Consider the following 23864-nt stretch of genomic DNA (forward strand, 5'->3'; position numbering starts at 1 on the left):
ACGAGAAAACATGTAAATTAAAAATCGCAAATATTGAGTTTGAGAATTAAACGTATTTTTTAAAGCGGTTATTAACGAACTAAACAATGCAAGCTAAAGATTTATGAGAATATTTGAGCTTAAGTTTATCTAACAAGGAGTAAAAAAGAACAGCTACACACACGGCATACCCACCCTCGCTTCAGTATTTGAATGAACTTATTTGTCCTAATAGAATCGAAATAATTTATGGAAGCCATAGATTTGTTGTAAATTTAGCTTTGCTAACGCTCAGGATAAAATTCGAATATCACGGCCCAGGCCATGTGTAAATTTCCAACAAATCTGTGGCTTCCACGAATTATTTCTTAATTTTATTTTATATTTTATATTCTTAACCAAAAAAAATATGGTTAAAACGGAATTGCCGATAAAATGAGATCCTGCTTTTTATGACTAAATGGTATTTTGAATGTTGATGCAGACTTCATCAACTCGACCTTGCGGGCTCGCTTGCTGATAAAATTGGTATCAAAAACAAAATAATTAAGATCTAAATATTATTCTTCTAACATGTCTATTTAGGAAACCTGCATTGGCAGCTTTTAAATTATCTAAAAAGTTGACTGAACTTTAGTAATGATTTGTTAACCAGTAAAATTTTAAACGGATATGATATTGCTGGTTGTGCCATTTTAGAAATTTTCGGGTGGAAGTAACATACCCATTGAAATTGGTTTTATTTTCTTTGTTTTTTGTTTTACTAGAAGATTTAGAATGTGATTGTTTCCTATTTCAATAGATGATTTTGGGTCAGACCTATAATCCGACAGTCCGATAGTCCGACAGTCCTTTAATCCGACAGACCGATAGTCCGACAGTCCTATAATCCGACAGCCCGATAGTCCGACGCACGGTCACTTGTCTCTGAAAAGTATGCCTTTATAGACATGGAACGTTTGTAAATTGGTATATTTTTTCACACAGAAAATTAACAAATCAGTCAGAATATGACGTCTTGTACAGGACCGCAATAATCCCACACGAATCGGAAATGAACGGAATTATTTAAAGTACAAACATACAATCACTAAATATTCATTTATTTAATATCATGTACACGTATGTCCTATTAACACACCAGTTCTGTGTCTTCTATCTACAATTAAAAACAAGTATTTTACTATGATGTAGTGGTCATGTTTATGTTGTATACACATGATGATTATGTATTGTTAATACGCCAATTCAACTGTTCAAATGTGGTTGCAATTCAACTTCCTGCACGTGGCAGGCGCGTTCGACTCCAATATTAATTATCTTAGGTCGAGTTCACTTGAAACTCTCGAGTTAACTTAATTTACTTTATACTCGGGTTTCAACAAAACGATTTTACTTGAACCACTCGAGTTAACCCCTCGTACCCTGGTTCCAAGCCTCACCTAGCCAGGGTTAAACTCGAAAAACTCTTGAATGACGTCAAACCAATGAAAATATTTCATTTTTTATGCTTGGTCAGGGCCTTACCCTAAAGTTACTTAGAGTTGTTCCAAATATCAACTCTAGTGCGTTCACGTGATAATCTATTACTGGGCTCTGAAGTCGATTGAAGAGTTTCAAGTGAACTCGGCCCTAGACATTGTAAGTTTTCCTACTGAAGTTCGGTGATTCTCTCCGGATTTTCCAGCCAATACAAACTGTCTGCCAGTGCTGAAAGTAGTGTTTAACTCAAACAATTGACCACAGTGTATTTTAACAGTTGGGGCACTCAGATTGCAGGACTCGTTGTAGTCCGAGATTACTCTGAAGTCCAACGGCTGTTTTGTCAGACAAGCTGTCTGGCAAAACAGCCGTTGGACGTCAGAGTAATCTCGGACTAGACTCGTTGTAGGAGGCTTACAATAAGATACAATATTGGTCTCAACACGATATCTTGATATCAATTTTGTTTAGGCAACAACAAACGTGACAAGCCATTCTTTATTCTAGATTTATTAACATCTTGGTCCATTTAACAGTTACTGTTCATGATTTTGTGTATGCATAAGATTTTGAAGGCGATGTCGTATGTTTTGAGATAAATCATTATCAAATCTTAATTTACATAACGTATCATGATGTCATGTCGTCAATACCATAACCTAAAACACTTCTTTTAGAAATTACTATATTGTTGGTAGTCTAAATATCTGTGTGTGTGTTATTGTTTTTATGTTCGTGTCTGATTAAAATTATAATATTAAAAAAATAAATAAACCAATAAGACTCTTGTGTATATATCTAGAGGTGTATATATCTATCTATCGTAATCTTGATGGTATTGATAGCTTTGAGTGTTTGAAGGTCATTCTTCGTGGAAAATTCGAGTACAGCAAACTTGACTTGTTAGACATAAGTAACAAAACTTACTACTCATTGCCAACCTCTTTACTATGAGGCACATGAATATGATGGTGCACACATCTTGTTCCGCAGCAGGTGGTATATACACATGTATAAGCCTCGTGAGAATTTACGGCATGGTGGCGACATTCCGCGTCATTATGGCAATGTACGTGGAAGTCACAACTGCATCCTTTCCCAAACATGTCTGGGCTCCATCGCCTTTCTCTTCTCAATAACGATGTCAGTGCTGTTACCTTTTTCTTCGGATGATTTGATAACACTGGAAAAGGGTAATAAAAGAATTTATTAACTGTATTCTGTTTAAAGCATGGCATATACTAGTATGTAAAACTCGTGTGCACACCATACGTCGCGTAGCGAAACCACTAGCTCTTTATGATATAGTTATTTGTTTTGCATGGGTTGGGCTGGGTGTGTTCAGTGGTCTAGAAGAATTTTGTTTTATGTTTCGATTGTGTTTAAAAGAAAAAACTATATTTGTTTCAAGAGGGAAGTGAGAAAATTGATTGGTTCCATAAAATATTAAGGTATGGGGATTCAACATGGACTTTAAAAATGTTCCTGAATGTTATTGAAAAAATATGTTTATTAAAGTAATACAAAAATAATGGTTTCAAATTGTGTGACCCAAGAAATGAATGTTATCTAATTATTCTTTAGAATATCATTCTATTGATTTGTAGATCTTTGAGAGTTCTAAAGATGTCAAGATTATGCAGCCTAAAACAGTGTAACAACTGACGAAACAAGAATTTAGAAATTATTGATTGATTGAGTTTTGGTTTGTCAACGTCCGTCCAGTGTCAAATAGTCATGCATGTTAATGACAAGACTTACAAGGTACCAATGAATACAATATACCGGTAATAGAGCTGTCTGGAAATGAGTTAGAACTGCAATTTGAAATTAGAGCATATTGGAGAGGGACATAAATTTTCCATTGTAATATGCCATATACGAACCCCTCAAACAGTTGTTGCAATGGTTATTACGTGTAAAGAGCATCGGATTGAAGTTCCCCATTATGACGGGACATGGCTGTAGTCTTGTACATTCCACAATGTCAAAGGGACACCGCACTTTGGCATGTGAATGATGTGATTGACTGCCTATCGGAAGAAGACTTAAGTGACTATATTTTGATTCCTCAGTCTCCCTTTTTAAAAAGATTTTTTGTTTTTGTGTTAACTGAAGAAGAAAAAAAATGACATCGTCGAAGACAGGATTACAATATGAAATCTAACCCTCCCCCAAACTGAAAATCAAATGGTTTTACTATTCATTATAAAATCCAATTTCTGATCTACTTTTATGTACACCTAACTCAAACAACGCCGTCTTTGACTGTCGGCTGTACGTAGTTAAAACCTGATATAAACTCCATTTCAACATTGGTTTTTAATGAATTTTCAATATTTATCTTATTTATCTTAGTTAATTTAAAGCATTAAAATTTTTAATAACATATGGCATGTCATTGAAGAAACTAAATTGCATTCAAATTTAAATAAAAGCAATACATACCACAATTAAGACTAAGTAAAATAAGAAACGATATCAACAAAATTTTCAACATCCTCACATGTGTATGTATCTTATTTTGAGATAAGAACCAGATTTATCCCATACACCCTGTTTTATATCTGAATTTAGTCAATTATAAATGTTTTGATTTTTTGTCGGTTGAAGAGATACAATGGTTGCTATCAAAACAGACTATTTAGTTTAATGGATTTGCATAATGGCGTTTTCATCCTTTGATGGAGATAGAAACGAACAAATAATTGTCATGCAGAGGAAATCTATTGCTACATTTAGATTGATATAAGGTTAATGATATTATGAATCATGTGACGGCATTCTTAATAACTTTAGGGGGGCTCGACATTCCTAGATTTTACTTTAGGGTAGTGTGTCCATAAAAGGATATTGGCAACTTTGGTATACGCAAGCAAGACAGCAACCTATATCCATAATTAAAATTGATAAGTTGTCGCTATCTTAACGTCCAGTGAAAGTATTTCATGTGTATTTAGTATGAGAAACTATTATAAACAATTAATACAATATGTTTTGCAAGGTGTGAATGCAGGGTTTGATTGCAACTCGAAAACACAATTCCTATAATTGATAGAGACAAAAGTGTTGCCTTGCATGCCACGTACAAACCCATAAAAAGTTGTTGCAAGACTTGCGTTTCAAGTTTTCTTTACTCGAGGCGTTTAATTTGACGTTCCAATTTATAAATCGTACGCCAAAACGGCAAAGGATTTACTACTGGTCGTAAAAGGCTAAGATGACCCTATACTCCTACATACCTAATAAGACAACATTGGGTCGACGCAATTTTTTTTTTAAAGTGTTACGGATATATTTGATGGACGGACGGACGACAAGGATTTTTTTTTAAATACTCTTCCTCATCTATATAGTTGCCGGTCGTTCTAAGCAAAAGTCTCTCTATAGATAAAGGTTTAAAGAGGCCAATAAAGTAGACTGTAATTCAGTGATTGTCGTTTGTTTATGTGTTATATATTTGTTTTTCGTTCATTTTTTTACATAAATAAGGCCGTTAGTTTTCTCGTTTGAATTGTTTTACATTGTCTTATCGGGGCCAATTATAGCTGACTATGCGGTATGGTCTTTGCTCATTGTTGAAGGCCGTACGGTGACCTATATTTGTTAATGTCTGTGTCATTTTGGTCTTTTGTGGATAGTTGTCTCATTGGCAATCATACCACATCTTCTTTTTTATATTGTAATATTGTATTCAGATAAAAAGTTGGCATTATTCAACTTGAAGTTGTCTTCAGTCTGAATCCCATATTAGGTTACGTTGAAATTCTGTCATAGGGACAAAAACATCTTGAGTAATTTTTGCACACATCACCAGTTTATTCGCCCGTGTTTACCAGTCCCCCATTAGAGTATATATCCCCTTTTTAGTAATATTTTTAATAGTTAAATTTACCTAGCAGGGAAAGGTTATCGTCTGCAGAATACCATTTTGTCTGAATTGTCAATGAAATTTCAAGTTATTGTCCCTCTTCATGTCTTCTTTTTGTATTTCACTAAACTTATTTTTTTATCTGATGAAAACTATATAGCTAGTAGATATAGTTCGAGAATCTACTGGCATGCGACTCCATACTGAGAATGCCAAACATATCAGGTATTATTTGTTGTGCAGTCTATTTCATTTCGATTGTCTTCTCCGAAAGAAAAACTGAAATATAGGATACCCATTTTTATTTATCTATGATCTCTGAAGGTCTTTCTAAATTCTCTCTAAATATTGATGATTCTCAAATCTTTATTTCTTTCAATATTTTTTCCCCCGGTTTTGTGTTTGTGCACACATGTTTACTGACAATTTTATTTTCATATTTTATATTCTTAACCAAAAAAAATATGGTTAAAACGGAATTGCCGATAAAATGGGATCCTTTTTTATGACTAAATGGTATTTTAAATGTTGATGTAGACTTCATCAACACGACCTTGCGGGCTCGCTTGCTGATAAAATTAGTATCAAAAACAAAATAATTAAGATCTAAATATCATTCTTCTAACATGTCTATTTAGGAAACCTGCATTGGCAGCTTTTAAATTATTTAAAAAGTTGACTGAACTTTAGTAATGATTTGTTAACCAGTAAAATTTTAAACGGATATGATATGGGTCATTTTCAGTACATCCATGCTAAAAAATTTATTTCTAATGGAAATTTCAGTTGTAATGGTTTAAATGAAAGCTTGTCGGATTTGTGATTCAGAACATAATAATAAACACACCTTACATCTATTTTGATAAGATGAAACTGCATTTAAGTCCGATTTTTGGGGTATTTGTGTGCGTACAGTTTCAGAAAAACACATTTCAAATGATTATTTTCCGATTTTCTGATCGCCTTGATATTTGCAAAAGGGACTTTTTAAGAACGTTAATTATTACTCTAACGAAAAATCGTAGCTTCTTTATCATTGTATGTAACATATTAACTACAAACTAAATTCAATCAGCGTACGAGAGGTTCATGTCTATCCTGTTGCCGCTACTTAAATCAGCCGTTAAATTATTCTTCCTATGAATATTGATCAATATTGAATCAGTCAGTGTTGATTTCAAAAGTGCAAAGTAATCTTTACAAAAGTCATTTAAAACGCCTCGTTTCTTCAACGACAGTGTAGAGAACAGAAATTTCAAGACATTTAGTGAAAAAAATAGAGTGTACTTTTGTTCATGTCTATGCTGTTACCAACAATTTTGATTAATTACACAAACAGTATGCTTGTAAAAAGTGCAGTAACATGTTGAAAACCAAATTCACAATAGAAAACCATAATCACTTCACCAAAGGGAGAAGTTATTTCACAACAGCAATCAAAAACGAAAAATTGTCTATCCTGTTATGTCTATCCTGTTACTATGGTTGCTATGGTTACAGTAACAGTATAGACAATTGTAGACAAAAACGTCGTTAAATTTTTTATCTTAACATATAGGTGCAAAACGAAAAAGGTAACAGGATAGACTTTTATATAGTGATATATCAGATTGAGAAACGTACGTTCCTGTTAGGCAGCAACCATTTGATTTTCTGGGGGGGGGGCCTTAGCAATGAAATAAAGAGAAAAGTAAACTAACTTATGAGGGATTTACTTGATGTTGGGTTTGTTTGAAAGGGTGAAAAAATGCCGAACAATATAAATTGCTATCTAATTAGACTTGCATTACTGGTGGTAATTTTTACAACCTTTGAAAACCAATTTTTAGGGGCATTTTACAGTACAACAAGCTAGGATGAAAAAAATTGTAATCATTTTGTTCTTTGTTTTTGCCAAATTGCTCATCGTACCACAGTGCATCGTACCCTTTTTTTACTCAAAACTAGTTGTCCAGCTTTTTTAAAATTTCATCCTGCCCCCACAAAAGATAAAAAAGGAGCCTCTCCCTAAAACTTTAAAACTATACAAATCCTTGCCACCGTAACTATAGTCTTGTTTAATATATGCATGGTCTAACATTGTTGGTCATATTCCTGTTATACATTTTGTTTTATTGTTTTAAAAGCAGGTCATACATTTGTTTAAATGAGTAGTAAAGGAGAAGGAGGAGAGCTAAAGAATAAGAAACAGTTCAAAGTAATAAACCAGAACAAGATAAGATAAGATAAGATAAGATATTTTATTTTCCAATTATGGGCCCCAAAGGGCATAAACATTACAACATCAATAATTTTTTCATAATACAATACAAACAATGAGATAAAAAAAAAAAAAGTTAAACGAGAACTATTTAAGTTCTTAAAGAATACGTAGATAAAGAATCTATAGTATGTTTTTTTTTTTTAATACTAATGCATTTTATTGCAAGTGTGGTTGATATAGATAACAAACAAGCAGCCCAAAAAGAAAAAAAGAAAAATAGATATCCACATAATTTTAGCCTGGTCCGGGTTCCTGTACAACTTTCCCTTGTGGTCTACGAAGTCCAAAACAGGAAACCAGGTGAAGTTTTACCTGTGTTTACCTGTGCATCCATTTCCTGTTTCAAAATGGAAATCAGATTTGTTTACATTTTGAATTTACTGTCAATAATTCAAATATCCGAAGGTAAAGATTAAGCTTAAACATTAACAGCTAGTTAAGAAACAAACAACACAAGTCCTGAAAATTTTAATGTCTGCGAAAGACAGTCAATAGACATCAAATTTGGCACCAACACCACAAAAAAGGACAAAAAATACGTTGCAATCAGATAAGGCCAATCTCTCTCAAACTGTTTAAAGCCTTTTAATTGTAAATCAATAAAACAGTTACATATTTTTGCACTTCAACACTTACAAAAAATATTATATGATTTAGTATAAGCAATGACATTTAAGGTAGCACAATACAAAGATTTTTCATCCTCAATCAGACATCTTTAAACTGATGTAATTCCACTTATCTTTCTTTAAATTTTATAAATGAGGTACCAAAAGAAAGAAGAAGGATTAATCTTTCAAATTGTGAAAAATCGAATATGGCTGCCATTTTCAAGACGGCGAAAAAACGTTATAAATATCAAGATTGTCCGCAAGGTATTCTATATAATTTCGGAAATTAAAGTAATGATTCTTTAAAAATGGTCTTCATGTTCTTGAATTTGTTATCAATTAATTTTAAAATATAAAAAAAAATAATTTGGTTATATCTATAACACATACATTTGCAAATATGGCTGCATATATATACAAAAACAAATAGTGAAATTCAAAATGTTAATCAAATTATGTTACATGTTATTGTTATCGTTCTTTAAACGCTTTAAGTTTTAATGGTTGGAAGGAAATAGGTTGAAGCGAGTCGATTGAACTTTGATATAGGTCGGTTAAATGTGGTGGAATATTACATTGTAGGTAACTTATCTGAACTTTGAGGCAGTGCCGAGGGCACCTTGTCTCGTGTCTCTTCAATGCCACGTCTTACGTCACTTATCACGTTTTCATCTGCCGTACCCACTACATCGTCAAATTATTCTATGTAATCAATAGGTGTACCTTTCTGCGGGCGGATTAAACGATTGCCATCATTTAAAATGGTTAAGGGGCAACTTTTTCCTTTTCCAACTACGTGCGAAACCAATTCGCAACTAATCAGCGAGCATGGTCCTAAAATGCACTCCTGGTCAGCACTTTAATTAGTTTTAATGGTAACAGTCATTTCTGAGTTTGGCGGAACTGTGATGGTTCGTTTTATGCAAACATGCTGAGTTGAAATCTCGTTTCCACTCTTAACAAATGACGCATTTATCACTTAATTGTTGATGGTAAGTGTGGGAGTACTCAGATTTATATCCCTGCGCTCAGTGTGTCCAAAATATCTAGCCTAAGTATAACATCGTCTGTTAATGGCTCTTTGCACACATCCCATCGTATGTTTACTCTATCAATGTCGAGAGTCGTTCTTTATAATCTTCCCAAAAACAAGCTGTTCACCTACGTAGCGTTACGGTCTCCAAATCTCCATTATCTGCCGGAATTAATTTCTCATTTACTAATGTTATAATTGCAGCAGTGTCCACAATCATGCTCACATTCTGGTCATGTATAGTACCTCGTACTGCTAAGCTCTTTCAAATGGTTTGTCTGATGACAATATCGGACGAGGCCGCGAGCCTCTGTTCGATGTTGTGATGAGGTGATATTTCATGGCCAATAGACATGGGAGTCGAGCGCTGGCCTACTGGCCCAACCCTTTGCTGTTTAAAGACTCCATTGTTGGGGTTGCAGCTTGATTTGCTCTGTATCCTGGTGAAGGTGACCGTTGTCTGAAATAACCGGGATTTCTGGAGTTTGTCTGTGGAGATGCTAACCGTTTTCCTTAGTGGCTATATGATATCTGGCTTAGTGAGGGTGTTGTTGGTCAATAGGCATTAAACTTGGTTGTATTTCTATCTGGCGATCTACCGCGATTGTATGTATCATGAGATATTCCACATGTATATTGATCAGTTGATCTTCCATTGAACTGGTGATCTTCGATGATTATTTGATCAGAAGAACCAAGGTTATATTGATCGGCCAATCCAGGATTATGCTGATTAGTTGAAAGCATAACATCAGCTATTTTTTGACAATTTGTATGAGGTTATGCACCTCATTTTCCAAAGGACTGCTCATATTTCCTTTATCGGTCGGTGATACTGCGCCAACAGCAAAGTAGACTTGCCGATCTGCATAATTGGCACTATTTAATCCATATATCGCCATCTGATTGGCTATTTAGGTTTTCAATTGTTTTAACGCCTTGTTGAATGTTTCTGGGTTCTTCTCTATTACATGCCTTGCAGAATCTTTGTCTTTACATCCTGGGAGGAATGCTTCGGTTCCAATCTGGTTTGATCGTCTTTCTTTCTTGCTGAAGCGCTGCTCAAATGCTTTTCTGAAGGCCTTGGAATCATCATCTGTCTTTACTTGCGAGCGTACTCAAAGCCAACATCGGCCTGGCAATCTGGGAGCCTACACACATTTTTCCTGTTTTTCCCATTGTCATCTACAGGCAGTTCGTTCAAATTGGTAAATGAATGCCTCCCAATTCAAGGATCCTCTTCAATTGAATATTTGCATTTTTGGGAGCTGTGGGCTTAGTCTATGTTCCCTTGCACCAAGATTTTATTGCCATCAGGTATATTCTCTCTCCAATGACGAGTCTGAAGAAGAGCTGTTGGCACACTCTTTTAGTTTCCTCTGCCCTTTCCTTGATCGGTCAGTGGAGTCAGCTTGCTGTTATGGGAAGCCTGTTAGAGCTCCAGGAGCTGACGAGGTTGTCATAATTGTCCACTAATTCACTTACAACAGGCAACAGATGCCAGTTGTTGGAAGGTACCCTGCTGTACAAATGCACTTTTAAATTGAACTGTGTCTCCTTCCTCAGTTGTTGTCAGCTTGTCCATCCGTTTCACCACAACATTGAATATCTTATTGGTCTGACTATCAATTACGCCAAGCAATTAACACTAGCCTTGTGGTCTATTCTGTCTTCAGACTGCTGAAGTTGCTGAGATATTGCTCCCATCTGTTCGTTATTAATATTCATTGCCTCTTTCTGTTCAGCTTGCATCGTAATTAGACACACATATATTTGATCAATTCTCGCTTCGCTCTGTTTTATATTGCGGAAAATCTCAGCTGTTCTTTGAGCGTTAGATTTCCTATCTGCTAAAAATTCTTGGTACAATTGTTTAATAGTCATTTCTGAAAGCATCTTCAGCTGTGGGTTCCTCTAGATCCCCAAGTGATTCAGTTTCTGCCATTTCAATGTTCTTGTCCTTGTTGTCCTCAATTCCTGCCATTTCACTGATATGTGCTTAAATGATTCTCAATTCACAGTATAATATCTCAAATTGCATAATATTTGCGACCCAAGAAATAAGATAGGCACTGAATAATATCTTAGGGCAAATAAATCCCAAATCACAGCTTTTAGGTCTGACCCAAGACAACAAATAGTGCAGCTTTTAATGAAAGCTACTACTGCAGCTTTTTATGAAAGCTACTACTTTGTGTTTGAAATGACAAGCCAGGCAAAATCAAAAAGTACAGAACTGCGACAGAGACTAAATGACACTATAGATCCATAAAAGACTTAAATTCAGGTCTATTCTCAATAATGAATATTTGCTTATTTTTCAAGGCGGCCATTTTGAATTTCAAAGATAGATCAAAACAAAATCTTGCTAAGTACACCAATTCATTCAAATATGTTGATTTTTGTGCTTCCAGCATCAAATCCACTGTGGTTTGTTCAATACTGGAAAATATTTTAAAATGTATGGCAGCCATCTTGAAATAAGCCGCCATATTGAATGCTGAGGGTGGGTCCATAGCTTGTATTGCTCAATACACAAAAATGTACCATCATGCAAAATTTGGTGCTTTCCTCATTATTTGAGCAATTTTTCACCGATCGGCCGGACTATACCTGTATACTGTTGAGTTAAAAAAAAAAAAACACAGATTCAGATTCAATAGTTTATTAAAGTCTCACCACATACATACAAGTATAAACACAATATAATATCAAGCACACAATATAAAAATTTAGAATGCATGTTCCATTCTTAAAAGAACTATGAGAGACTGTTATATACAATTATAAAACAACAGAATTAAAACATAGTTTTGTTATTTACACTAAACAGAAAATTTCAATATCACCATGCACATTCAAGGATAAAACCTGATACATGTACATAATAAAAATAACAATGATTTTTAACAGTATAAGATACTATTTCGCAATAAAATATTATGGCAGGTTTTGGCAACAGAACTACAAACATTTTCATTTTTGAACAAAAATATAAATTTTTCATCATCTGACAAACATGACAAAGTTAAAAACATATTGTCATGTTGAATTATATCAATAAATAAAGACTGCCTTAAATCTTCATATAATGGACATGTTAACAGTACATGTTTTTTTCATCTTCTATATCATCACAATTGAAACATAATCTTTTATCTAATTCTAATCTTTCGTAACGACCAGTTTCAATTTTTAAAGGTGCTACTCCACATCCAAATTTTGCATATGCACTGCGATATCAAATAGGTATATTTTGCAACAAATATTGTTCAGTAGAGTAAATAAATTTGAACAATTTATAAGTTCTCAACTTATTTCCTTGACCATAAGAATCAAGCCTTGTACTCCATTCAGTTTTATAATTATCAAAAATACTAACGTCTAACTGATGAATTATATTTTTGTCCAGTTTTTAATCATCTACATTACAAAATCTGTCCATATTGTAAAGTTTCAACATTTTTATTACTTTATAACTCCAATTTTTAATTTTATAACTACTTTTTCTAATTGACCATATACATTGTAAATACTCTGTGTTGAAGGCCGTACATTGACCTATAATGGTTTACTTTTATAAATTTGTTATTTGGATGGAGAGTTGTCTCATTGGCACTCACACCACATCTTCCTATATCTATTTATAATTTTTCCTGTCTTTATCCATTTTTGTACATCTTGCCCAGTGTCTTAAAATGTTAGACCACTGTTTAGCATATGGAGGCTTCCAACCTATATCACCTGAAACAGCATCATTGGGGTATACTTTCCAACTCCCATATAAAATCTCATGGCTCGGCTCTGAACTGCTGAGATGTAGGAGAACTCACTTGTACCCCAAATAGCTGAGCCGTAATTGATGACTGACCAAACTAAAGTGTCCAACAATTTGGTGAAAATATTGTGTTGAAAGCCACCATGTGCTTTACATTTGACTATAAGAAGGCCTAATGCCCGACTTGCTGACTTTGCAACTGCCTTTGCCATAACTTTATAATCTAAAAATTCATTTAATACTAAATCTAAATATTGATAGCTAGAAACATAATCAATGACTTCACCATTTATATTAAAAACAAAATCTGATCTTATCACAGAGGGATTTCTAAAATGCATGATTTTTGATTTATTTAAATTAACTTTTAAACAATTATCATTACGCCATACACCTACATGTAATACATTAATCAATTTCTGCATATCTTCTGTATTTTCAGACAATAAAACAAGATCATCTGCATATAATAAAATAGCAACCTTTTCGCCGTGAATGTCTATACCAATATTTAATGCTTTTATATCATCAATTAAGTTATTAATGAAAATATTAAACATGACTGGATAAAACACATCCTTGTTTCAAACCAGTATTTACACTGAACCAATCGGTAGTATTTCCGTTCACACAAACACAGCATTCTATATTTGAATAAATGGCTTGCAAAGCACACATAAACTTTGTACTTATACCTAAATCTGTTAATTTGTTAAACAATAGTGACCTATTAATTGTATCATATGCCTTCTTAAAATCTACAAAAGAGACAAAAGTTGACAATTTACATTTTTTCCTAGTTTCAATTATTGACGTTAAAGTGGAGACAAGGTCAATAGTACTCCTGCCTTTGATAAAACCATTTTTTTCATCATTAATTATCTCCCTTTCATCTAACCATTCTGTTAATTTATTATTTAAAACACTACAATAAAGTTTGTATGCACATGGTGCTAAAGTAATACCTCTGTATGACAACGGATCTCTAGGATCAGAAGTTGAACATTTTGGTATTGGATTAATTATACCTTTATTCCAAGTATTTGGAATTTTACCAGATTTAAAACATAAATTAAATAATTTTGTTAAAGTACAAATAACTAAGAAATTTTACACAATTCAGATTGAATTAAATCTTCACCTGGACGTCGACTTTTATTATTCTTTGAACTCATGACAATATTATGAACTTCATCAAAAGTTATTTCATTATCTAATAAATCAGAAACAATTATATTTTCTAAATTTAAATCTTCTTTTACAAGTTTAGGATCTGAGTTGTTACTCTGATTTAACAAATTATAAAAACAATCCTTCCATTTATGCAATACTGAGTCCAAATTGTTTGTTACAGAGCCGTCTGACAGCACAACTTCATTCGGAATAGCCGATTGCCTTTCATTACCTATACCAATGTTACCAATTTTCCGCCAAAATTGTTTGGAGTCATTATTGTTCATATATAACAAGTCTTCTTGACATTGGTGCCAATAACAGTGTTTAGATTGTTGAACAAGTTTATCAAAGTCTAAATTCTCTTGTTCAAATACAGAGTTCTTAATGCAGATTTATTGCTATTGTTCGTACAACACAGATACTGGTTCTCGGCCGAACATGTCTCATTCCACTTTGAAGTCAAGTCATTGGACAACCACGGTTTCTTGAAACGTCTTCTTTTATTTATGTACTTGATTAAAGTTATTAATTAATTGAAAAGAAAATTTATCAAAACATCAGTCATATAATGTTGAGAAAACTTTAAATAAGTAACTTTTGTATTCTAACTGCTTGATGCTTTTTAACATGTAATGCATGATAAAATCCAACCCCCAAAATAGATCATGATCGAATTTATACATTTTTAGAATTATTTATATATATCTGGGACTATTATGCTAGTATACTTAGTATAATAGTCCCAGATATTATATCAAATATCATTGGATGCCGAATTGACTTTAAATAGGTGCCGATTTGACTAGATGCGGATTCAACCAGGTGCCGATTTAACTTTTTCTATTGGTGCCCATTTGACTTGTACCCATCCTTAGTATAAGATCTCCAGCAAACTAAAATCAGGCACTTTAGATTCTGTGAAACATACATGTTCTGACTCATGACTGTGTTTTGAACAAGGAGTCTCTTAATCTTTAGAAATAGTTTAATTCTCTAAACCACTCTGTCTCATTGACAACTGACATCATAATGGACTTAAGGTCTTAGCCATTAATGCATTTGACAAAGGTTGATCCACCTCAAAATTATAGAACCTGGAGTCAAAAGTTGGTAATATGAAAATGTTCTATTCTAAACAATAATAATTATGACAAAATGAAGTCCTGTTTTACAATGAAGCAACTTATGTTGCAGTTTTTATTAGCTCACCTGGTCCATCTTCGTCATCATTTACTTTTTACATTTTGAACTTCTTCTAGAGAAACACTGAATGTAATGAAACCAAACATGGCATGAATGTTCCTTATAAGGTGCTGTAGTTTAGGCTATCCATCATCTAAGATGGCCGTAAACTGGGTGATTCATGAATATTCCTTATGAGATGATGACCAAGTGTTGTAACTTTATAGGTGATCAATCAACTGATATAGTTGTCAGCGGGGGATACCCTTTAACATACATGTAGGACCCTATGGACAATACATAAAAATGTCTTCTCTAATTAGAAAACCTCTGTATATTTAATATTAAACCAAAATTGGCCTCAAATTATCATTAATGATAATGATTTTAATCTATTTTTACATGATTTCCAAAACCAAGTAGCATCAGGTGAATGACACAGGCTCTTGGGAGCCTCTAGTTAAGATATTGTGTAAACATGGTAAATAAAGTAAATTAAGTATTATAGATACTTTTGTGCACTCATGTGTATTAATCATAACACTACAATAAACCTGTATCTGTCACTTCTTACAAACAAAGGCTACAGTAACATCATAACATGCATGACATGTATAAATAATGATTATTTGGTGAATTTGTTAGAACTAATAATAGAGAGGGTTTTGACTTCGATTGACTGTTCAGTGTTACTTGTCATTTTTATCTTTTTCTTATTTTATATATATCTGTTTTAGGTAGCATAGTTGTACAATCTAATGATTACTGTTCAGTTTGTTCTGAGGAATACTGCAGGAATACTCAATACTATAAAACAAAATATAGCTTTGCACAGGATGATTACGACACTGTCCAATCACAGTCAGGGAATAATTACTACAGAGATGGTCAGAACTGTATTGTATACATCAAGGCTAAACCAAGTCATCAGATAGAGGTTTTATTAACAAGCTTAGATGTTGACTCCAATGGAGAATATGATTCCGCTGGATATCCTACAAAATGTTATGACTTTTTGAAACTTTTCAATGGTGAGTCAATATTTCTCTTTCTCTTTCAAAAAATGTGTGGTGGTTCAATTCACAGCACTTTGAAGTCAAATAGTCTATTTGCGGGTCCAAATTGGGTTGTTCTAGGATTGAAAACTGCTCTTTTTTCATAATTATAAAAAAGAAGATGTGATATGATTGCTAATGAGACAATTCTCCACAAGAGAACAAATGAGACATATATTGTGTTATAATTCAAGTAAACTCAAACTGTAGAGAATACATTGTATTTACAAAAAATAAAAACTTCTTTCCTCATTGAACAAACTTCATCAATTTTTTTCACAAAACAGGCATTAATGAGGGTTAGAACAGACATTTACAACTTTCTAAATGATTGTTTTACTTTGTTAATTACAGGACCAAGAGTAGATAATGCTAGACTATTACCAAAGGTACCAGCCTCTGGTATATGTGGCTCTATGTATAACGATGGTGACCTTTCCAATCTTCGTTCCTTTAAGACGACTCAGAATGAACTGACAATTCAGTTTGTAACGGACAACAGAAGGGACAATAAAGCTGGTTTCCTGTTGAGAATTACTCAGATTTATTACTCAAATCCTAATAATCTGTATCCAGAGGGAGTAAATCCTGGAGGTAACAGTTTAAAATTCAAATTGTAATATGAGAAGTATATGCCTTTTTAGAATCTAAAGGATTATGGGTAATTTCATTGTTCGTACACCAAAATGAAAACAACTTTATGTCATTGTTTCAATTTCCATCATAAAGAAAGTTTTGAAACAATCACAAAATTTTGGTGCACCAGTTTAAAAATATTACCCAGAATGCATTAGATTCTGAAAAAGTGATTTGAATTAATTATAGAATTTGTCTGTTTAAAGTGTACTGCAGTCTATCCCATCATCAAGGGTGGGACATCCATCAACATTATAATTATTATGGCGGGTCTTACAAGTTTGAAATATGAAACATCTGTATTATTTAAAGTGCAGATAAAGGATTTATAATGCAAGCATTTAATTCTTTTTGAGAAGGCCTCTATAAAGAATCATCTAAAATAAGAGGTGCATTGTCTGTTGAAATCAAACAAGGTTGGAACCCCCTTGTTTTTGATGATCAATGATTTTAAATGGGGCCATATGGTTGGAACTCCCTTTTGGGTGAATCTCTCCTGGTTCATATCATCCCTAGATTAAGATTAGATCTTGTTATACTAGAATTGGAAACTTCTGCCCTTATGACAATAAAAGTTTTCAGTGAAATGATTTCATTTACATTATATTATTGTACAAAACATGTACCTTAAACACAAAATGTACATGTATGTGTGATTTTTTTGTTATTTTATTTTCTAGAAAATTATTTGAAAATCATGCTGTCAATAAACTCAATATTTAAATAAATGAATTTGGTTTACTGTTTGTGCTTTTGCTATATTAACACCACAAGTTAGCTTTTAATTTGTTTTTTTATATGAAACATAAAAATGCAGTCTGCACCAAAAACTTTTTCAACTACTAGTCCGAAGAGCAATATTCTGACATTTTTCTTATTTGGCCTAACAAAGTTTTGCAAAAACTTACTAGTCCGAATGAAATTTTACTAGTCTGGGGCGTCGGACTAGTGACTAACCATGCAGACTGAAAATGAAACTCTCTTCAATTCTTTTTTATTCTTCTAGGCTGGAATGATGGAACATTCAATGAATTCCAGAACAAGTGGGATGAACAAGATGTGATCCCTGGTGGTATTATCCCCGGGGGTGGGAATGAGTATGACAAGGAAACAGGGGGTGTGTCTTGTTACACCTGTAATACCTGTAACAAAGAACCATTTGATGCTGAGGCTTCTGGTATTGGTACTAAGAGTGGATGTTATATGTGTGTCAAAGCCTGGGATGATGGTTAGTACTTCTAATTTACGAGTGCCCCTCATGGGGTGACCAATTATCATATAATCACAATTTTTTTGCCAATATAATCATATAATCATTAATTAATTTTTTAACCACAAAATAATCAAATAATCAAAAACACAGTCTTAGATTATCAAATAATCATGAAATATTTGGTCTGATAATCAAATAATTACTATAAAAAGTGCCAAGTAATCACGTAATCAACAACCCCTTGAGGAGGCTCGTTTCCCAGGTTTTAAATCTATAGAAAATTTTTGCGGTCATATATTGGTATCACGCCGGTGTCATCGTCCGAAGACGGATGGTTTCCGGATAATAACTTTACTATAAGTAAATAGAAATCAATAAAATTTTAACATAATGTTTATAACCACAAAAGGAAGTTTGGGATTGATTCTGGGGGTTATGGTCTCAAAGGTTTAGGAATTAGGGACCCGAAGGGGCCCAAAACAAGCATTTATCTAGTGTCAGGACAATAAGTTGTGTGTAAGTATTTCAATTGTTCTGAAATTGTACCACAATGTTTAATACCATAAGTAGAAGGTTGGGATATATTTTAAGGGTTACGGGGCAAACAGTCTAGGAATAAAGGGCCAAAAAGGGGCCTAAAACAAGCATTTTTGTAGTTTCAAGACAATAAATTGGAGTTATCTTTCTTTGTCCAGAATGGTTGTTGAATCACCTAAAACCAATGCTTTATGAAATCTTCTTTGAAAATTGAGAGCATGATAACATATTAGTAATGTTAGTAAATGACACAGAAATAAACAGCTATAGGTCACTGTGCAGCCTTTAACAATGAACAGAGCTATAAAAGGCCCCAAAATGACAATTGTAAAACAATTCAAACAAGAAACCTGGTTCTGGTCCTGAATATGCATTGCTTCCATCCATGCTGAATAGATACCCTTCAAGATAATTTGCTATACACGGCTACAGTTTTCAAAAGAACTTATTAATGTACAAATAATATCAACTTTTTTATTTTTGTGGGTGCGAATTTGTATGGATGGCAAAAGAAACTTGCCACTTCGTTGATGCATGATTTCATTGTTTTGCCTAAGTCTGCATACAACCTGATAGTAATTTGAATTTTGTTGAAGATAAATTTGTGGTTCACCTGTACCAACAAAACCCCATCAATTCAATATTAAAGATTCCACAGTGTATAGTTTCTTTTGAACAAAAATATCATTTAGTGCCTAAAATAATTGAATTAATTATCTTTTTTACAGCGTTTAATACTGCTTCAAGAAAATGTTTTACACAGTCAGACTACATATATACCTTAGAAGTTTATGAAGCAGGTAAGAATACAGAATAGGGGCAGTCTGACATTATAGAGCACTAAGATGCGTTGTGTTGGTCAACCCCATTTATGTTAATAAAATGAACAAGAAACAAATATGTAACACATCAACAAGCAACAACCACTAAATTACAGGCTCCTGACTTGGAGCAGACACATTCATACAGAATGTTGCAGGATTAAACGTATTAGCGGCATCCCAACCCTCCCCTTACCTGGGACAGTGGTGTAACAGTACAACATAAGAACGAGCTATAAAAATCAGATGAAAAAGGCTTAACTCATCAGGTGGATGCAAATGGAAATACATCTAAAAACACAAAGTGGACTTGGCCTGGTAGGTTTAATAGACTGTTTATTTTTAGTCATTTTTGTTTACATGATTTTGTTTGTCTCTCGTCACCTTTTGACCTTTGGTATCATTTACCTCTTTTTTCATATAAGTTTAAAATGTCTTAAAAATTTATAGTTTAATAATAGTTTTGTATGTTCTTAATTTTTCAGATCGTTACATTGGATGTAAACAGTTTGTGAACAGTTTTCAGAGGACTGTGAATTACTGTTTCTGTAACACTAACAACTGTAATAGTGCAGCCAAGACATTGTTTAGTCCTTTTGTTATGGTGTTTTCATTAGTTGTATCATCATTTTTTTATAGTATACGACAGGGTTAATAGCTTTTGGGAATCATTGAAAAGAAAATTAATGAACAATTTCAAAAAGAAGGTGAAACTGTAAATGTAGATGCATAATTGATTATTTTGCTTTAGTCATATTAAAGCAAAAATTGATTTGAAAGTTAAAATGGGATTTAAAGAAAATTATTTACTCAAATATTCAACCATTAGGTTGTGAGACATTTATTGATAATATGTAACAAAATTGTGTTTCTTTTATTTTCTTTAGTAAATTTTTTTTAATAATTTAATATAGATTTTTTTTTCATAGTTCAAAATAGATGTTTAATGTGAATATAGAAAATAGTTTTATTTTTTATCTTAATTCAATATAGATTTTCATTGAAATAATTGATGCAAAGTTTTAAAACAAAATATCGTGAAAACAGCAGTCATAACATGAAATCAAATACTGTGGATTCATTATTATTCTTTGGCTACCAAGTTTTGTGGGTACAGGTGAACCACAAATTGAAATGTTCAACGAATAATATATTTTCAATAGGCTTTTTATACAGAGATTGGTAAAACTAAGAAATCAAATGTTCATGAATATGCAAGTTTTCGGCAATCCACGAAAATTCATACCAATGAAAATAAATGAATCTTGAAAGTTTTTTTTTATCTAAACTTTTTTTAATTGTTATATTTGTATACAATTTTTATCTGTTTTTATACAATAATTGTACTTCAGGTATTGTATTTTTGTGCCATATTAATTGCAGTTGTATGAATATTTGTATCATATAATAATGTTATGATGTTTTTTTCTTAAATTAAATGCAGGTCATGCAATCTGTGCTTAATGTATATAACTATATTAAAGCACTAAAAGACTCATGCTAGGTAAATGATGAGTTCTAAACTTATTTAAGTGAAAACCCTGAAAGAATATTTATTCATTATAATTGACAATCTAATGTAGAATCTGTATTCACATTATCACACATTCCATATACTTTAAATGACATTCCAAAAATAATACATACCTGTTATACCTTATTTTACTGAATTTAGAGATTATCAATTTATATACTTATACCTATCTGAGAACATTTTTAAAATGGCAAAACAAGACAAGTCTGATTAATATTTAAGAATGTTTTGATTAATTAATATTGTATCAACAAATAATGTATTTTTTCTTGAATCAATATTGCTATCTACCCATCTTTCATCTCACCAAACAAAAGTGATATGAAGTTTTGTACTATCTTCAGCATTACTTGCTATCATTTCATGCATATATTGGTGCATTTTTTGTAAATAGAAGGTCATCATCATACATGTATTTCACTTTAAATCTGTACATAGTTTGTTATGTATATTTTGATCATGTAAATGTATATTATATTCATGTATATGTCTATTATATAATTGTATATATTCTTATGAAAAGGAACTTTAACATCAGCTATTTTGAAGACATTAAAAGTTCAACTAGCTGTAAGATTTTGACACTGGTCATGGGAGATAATTTGGTTTTAGTCAGTTTAGAAATTGTAGCATTGAAAAGCTGATGTTATATGAACATTGTCAATGATATGCAGTCAAATTAAATCAGATACCTTTATCTTTTGCAAAAAGTATCTGATGTTTATTGAAGGAATTTTGTTGTTTTTTTTATTTCTGTGGTTAAGAAGTAGCATACATTGAAAGAATATCATATACAGTTTTAATATTAAGTATTCACAGGTCTTCACATGATATTTTATAAGACTGACAGGCCAGTTTGGTCATGAGTAAATATGATCATAGATTTAGTAGAAAATACTGATAGGCATTAAAAGGTTCAATCCTCCTTTTTAATCAATTTTGGATGTTTAAAAAATGGTAAAAACATAAATATTTTATTATATATTTAAATCAAATGAAATTTTTAAATGTTAAGTTGATGGAGGATATTTTAAAATTTTAAGATAATTTGGTTTTATCATGTGTAGATTATTTTCTGATATTTTCTAAAAGGCTTGTTTCAATTTCATGTCTGAAAATATAAATTATGGTGTAAATAGAGATTTACAGACTATAAAACATATTAATTTGTTTGAAAAAGAACCAAAACACTGTTTGTTTTATATGTTTATATATATTCTACAATATTTGAAAAGTATTTTATGTTTTTATTTTTTTCTATGTTATTGAATGCATGTTTTATATAATTCATAGTCAAGACATTGTATTTATTTAAAACTGTTATGGTTTAACTTTTGTTGGGATATATTATTTGACTTTTATGAAATTTATTTATAAATAAGTACCTACACCTAAGCCAAGAACTTCCTGAACATAGATAATTTTGGCAAGAAACTGCAAATATTTAGCCAAACTTTAAATTCTGTCCAGGGCATATATTTACATTTTCTGCAACTCTTTAAATCTGAAGGGAAATGTGTTGAGTAACAACATTGTGTTCTTTCATTTATTTTGGTGAATAAAAAAAGACCAAAAAATGCAGCAAAATGTAACTTTTCCTTTTGACAACTAAATCTATGTACTGTCATTAAAGAAACCTTACAATTAAAACAATATGTAGGTAAATGTGTTAAATTCAATTAAGATTGTACTGTTACACCAAAGACACATATCTACATTGTATTAAAATAATTACATATCAAGTTTTTCATTCTTTTTTAATGTTAACTTTGTTAGAAATTTATAATAATAAAAAAATGATATGACCAATTTGTTCTTTGTTTTTAATAATAAATGGTGTCTGAATTTAATGAATAGTGGAAAAGTAAATTCTAGCTAACCTCAGTGAATTGTGATGTCATTCTATAAGAAAAGAAGGACAATCAGAATATTTCTGAATAATATATTAAAAGTTTTTGATACCAAAGTCAAATTACAAATACTGTGGGTTATTTATTCTTGTGGGAACCAATTTTCTTGAATCAAGGAAACTAAATTTTTGTGGATATTTGATTTCACGATTTTGCTAAAGTCTGCACTTAATCCTATAAAAAAAGTGGCACTTCATTGCACAAAAAATACATGAAAATTGGCAACCCACTAATATTAATGAATCCACATTATCTGAGATTACTATAGTGTAAGTATCAAGCATCAATTACAGTTGACTAAATATCACCTATACTAGTACATGTTTTGGAATTTTGGATTTTTTTAATAGGCTAATAACCTCTTGATGTCTTTTGGTAATTGTGTTGTTTGTTTGTTTGCTGTATTATTGCTATGTATCCCCACCCTTTTTAAATAAGAAAAAAATGTCCATCCATCCATCTTAATGTCCTTCCCTCCATCTGAAACACCTATCTGTATAGTAACACAAGTCCCCCTTTCTTGATTAGAAAAGACTTACAACAAGAGTGCACACATTGAAATGTCTTGTTTGTTTTACTTATCATTGATTTCATGTTGAAAGTCTGTAATATGAAGGTTTTAGTACTGGTACAAGTATCACAGAAACTTAACATAATCAGTGATCTATAAAAATGAAGTCACAGCCAGATCAACCATGCCTGACAACTAACAATCATTTAAAAAACCAAATATAGTGGTCTTACCACTTATATTACCCAAAGAACATACCAAACCACAAAATT

General features: G+C 32.2%; 1 protein-coding gene and 1 long non-coding RNA gene across 2 annotated transcripts; one reads left to right on the forward strand and one right to left on the reverse strand.

Annotated features, from left to right (window-relative positions):
- Positions 1-1065: 1065 nt before the first annotated feature.
- LOC143048033 (uncharacterized) lies at positions 1066-4035 on the reverse strand. The gene is made up of 3 exons (XR_012969720.1): positions 3910-4035; positions 2389-2644; positions 1066-1138 (listed from the first exon to the last, which is right to left on the reverse strand). It is a non-coding gene; the product is annotated as an uncharacterized LOC143048033 (long non-coding RNA).
- Positions 4036-7879: 3844 nt separating this feature from the next.
- LOC143048032 (uncharacterized) lies at positions 7880-22980 on the forward strand. Its single transcript, XM_076221458.1, has 6 exons — positions 7880-8000; positions 16113-16406; positions 16785-17024; positions 18073-18294; positions 19545-19616; positions 20123-22980. Exons 1-6 carry the CDS (start codon positions 7943-7945, stop codon positions 20290-20292), a joined length of 1056 nt encoding a protein of 351 aa, XP_076077573.1. The 5' UTR covers positions 7880-7942; the 3' UTR covers positions 20293-22980.
- The last annotated feature ends 884 nt before the right edge of the window (positions 22981-23864 follow it).

The sequence above is a fragment of the Mytilus galloprovincialis genome, chromosome 10 (assembly GCF_965363235.1).
Source record: "Mytilus galloprovincialis chromosome 10, xbMytGall1.hap1.1, whole genome shotgun sequence".
In the NCBI taxonomy this organism is placed as follows: Eukaryota; Metazoa; Mollusca; class Bivalvia; order Mytilida; family Mytilidae; genus Mytilus; species Mytilus galloprovincialis.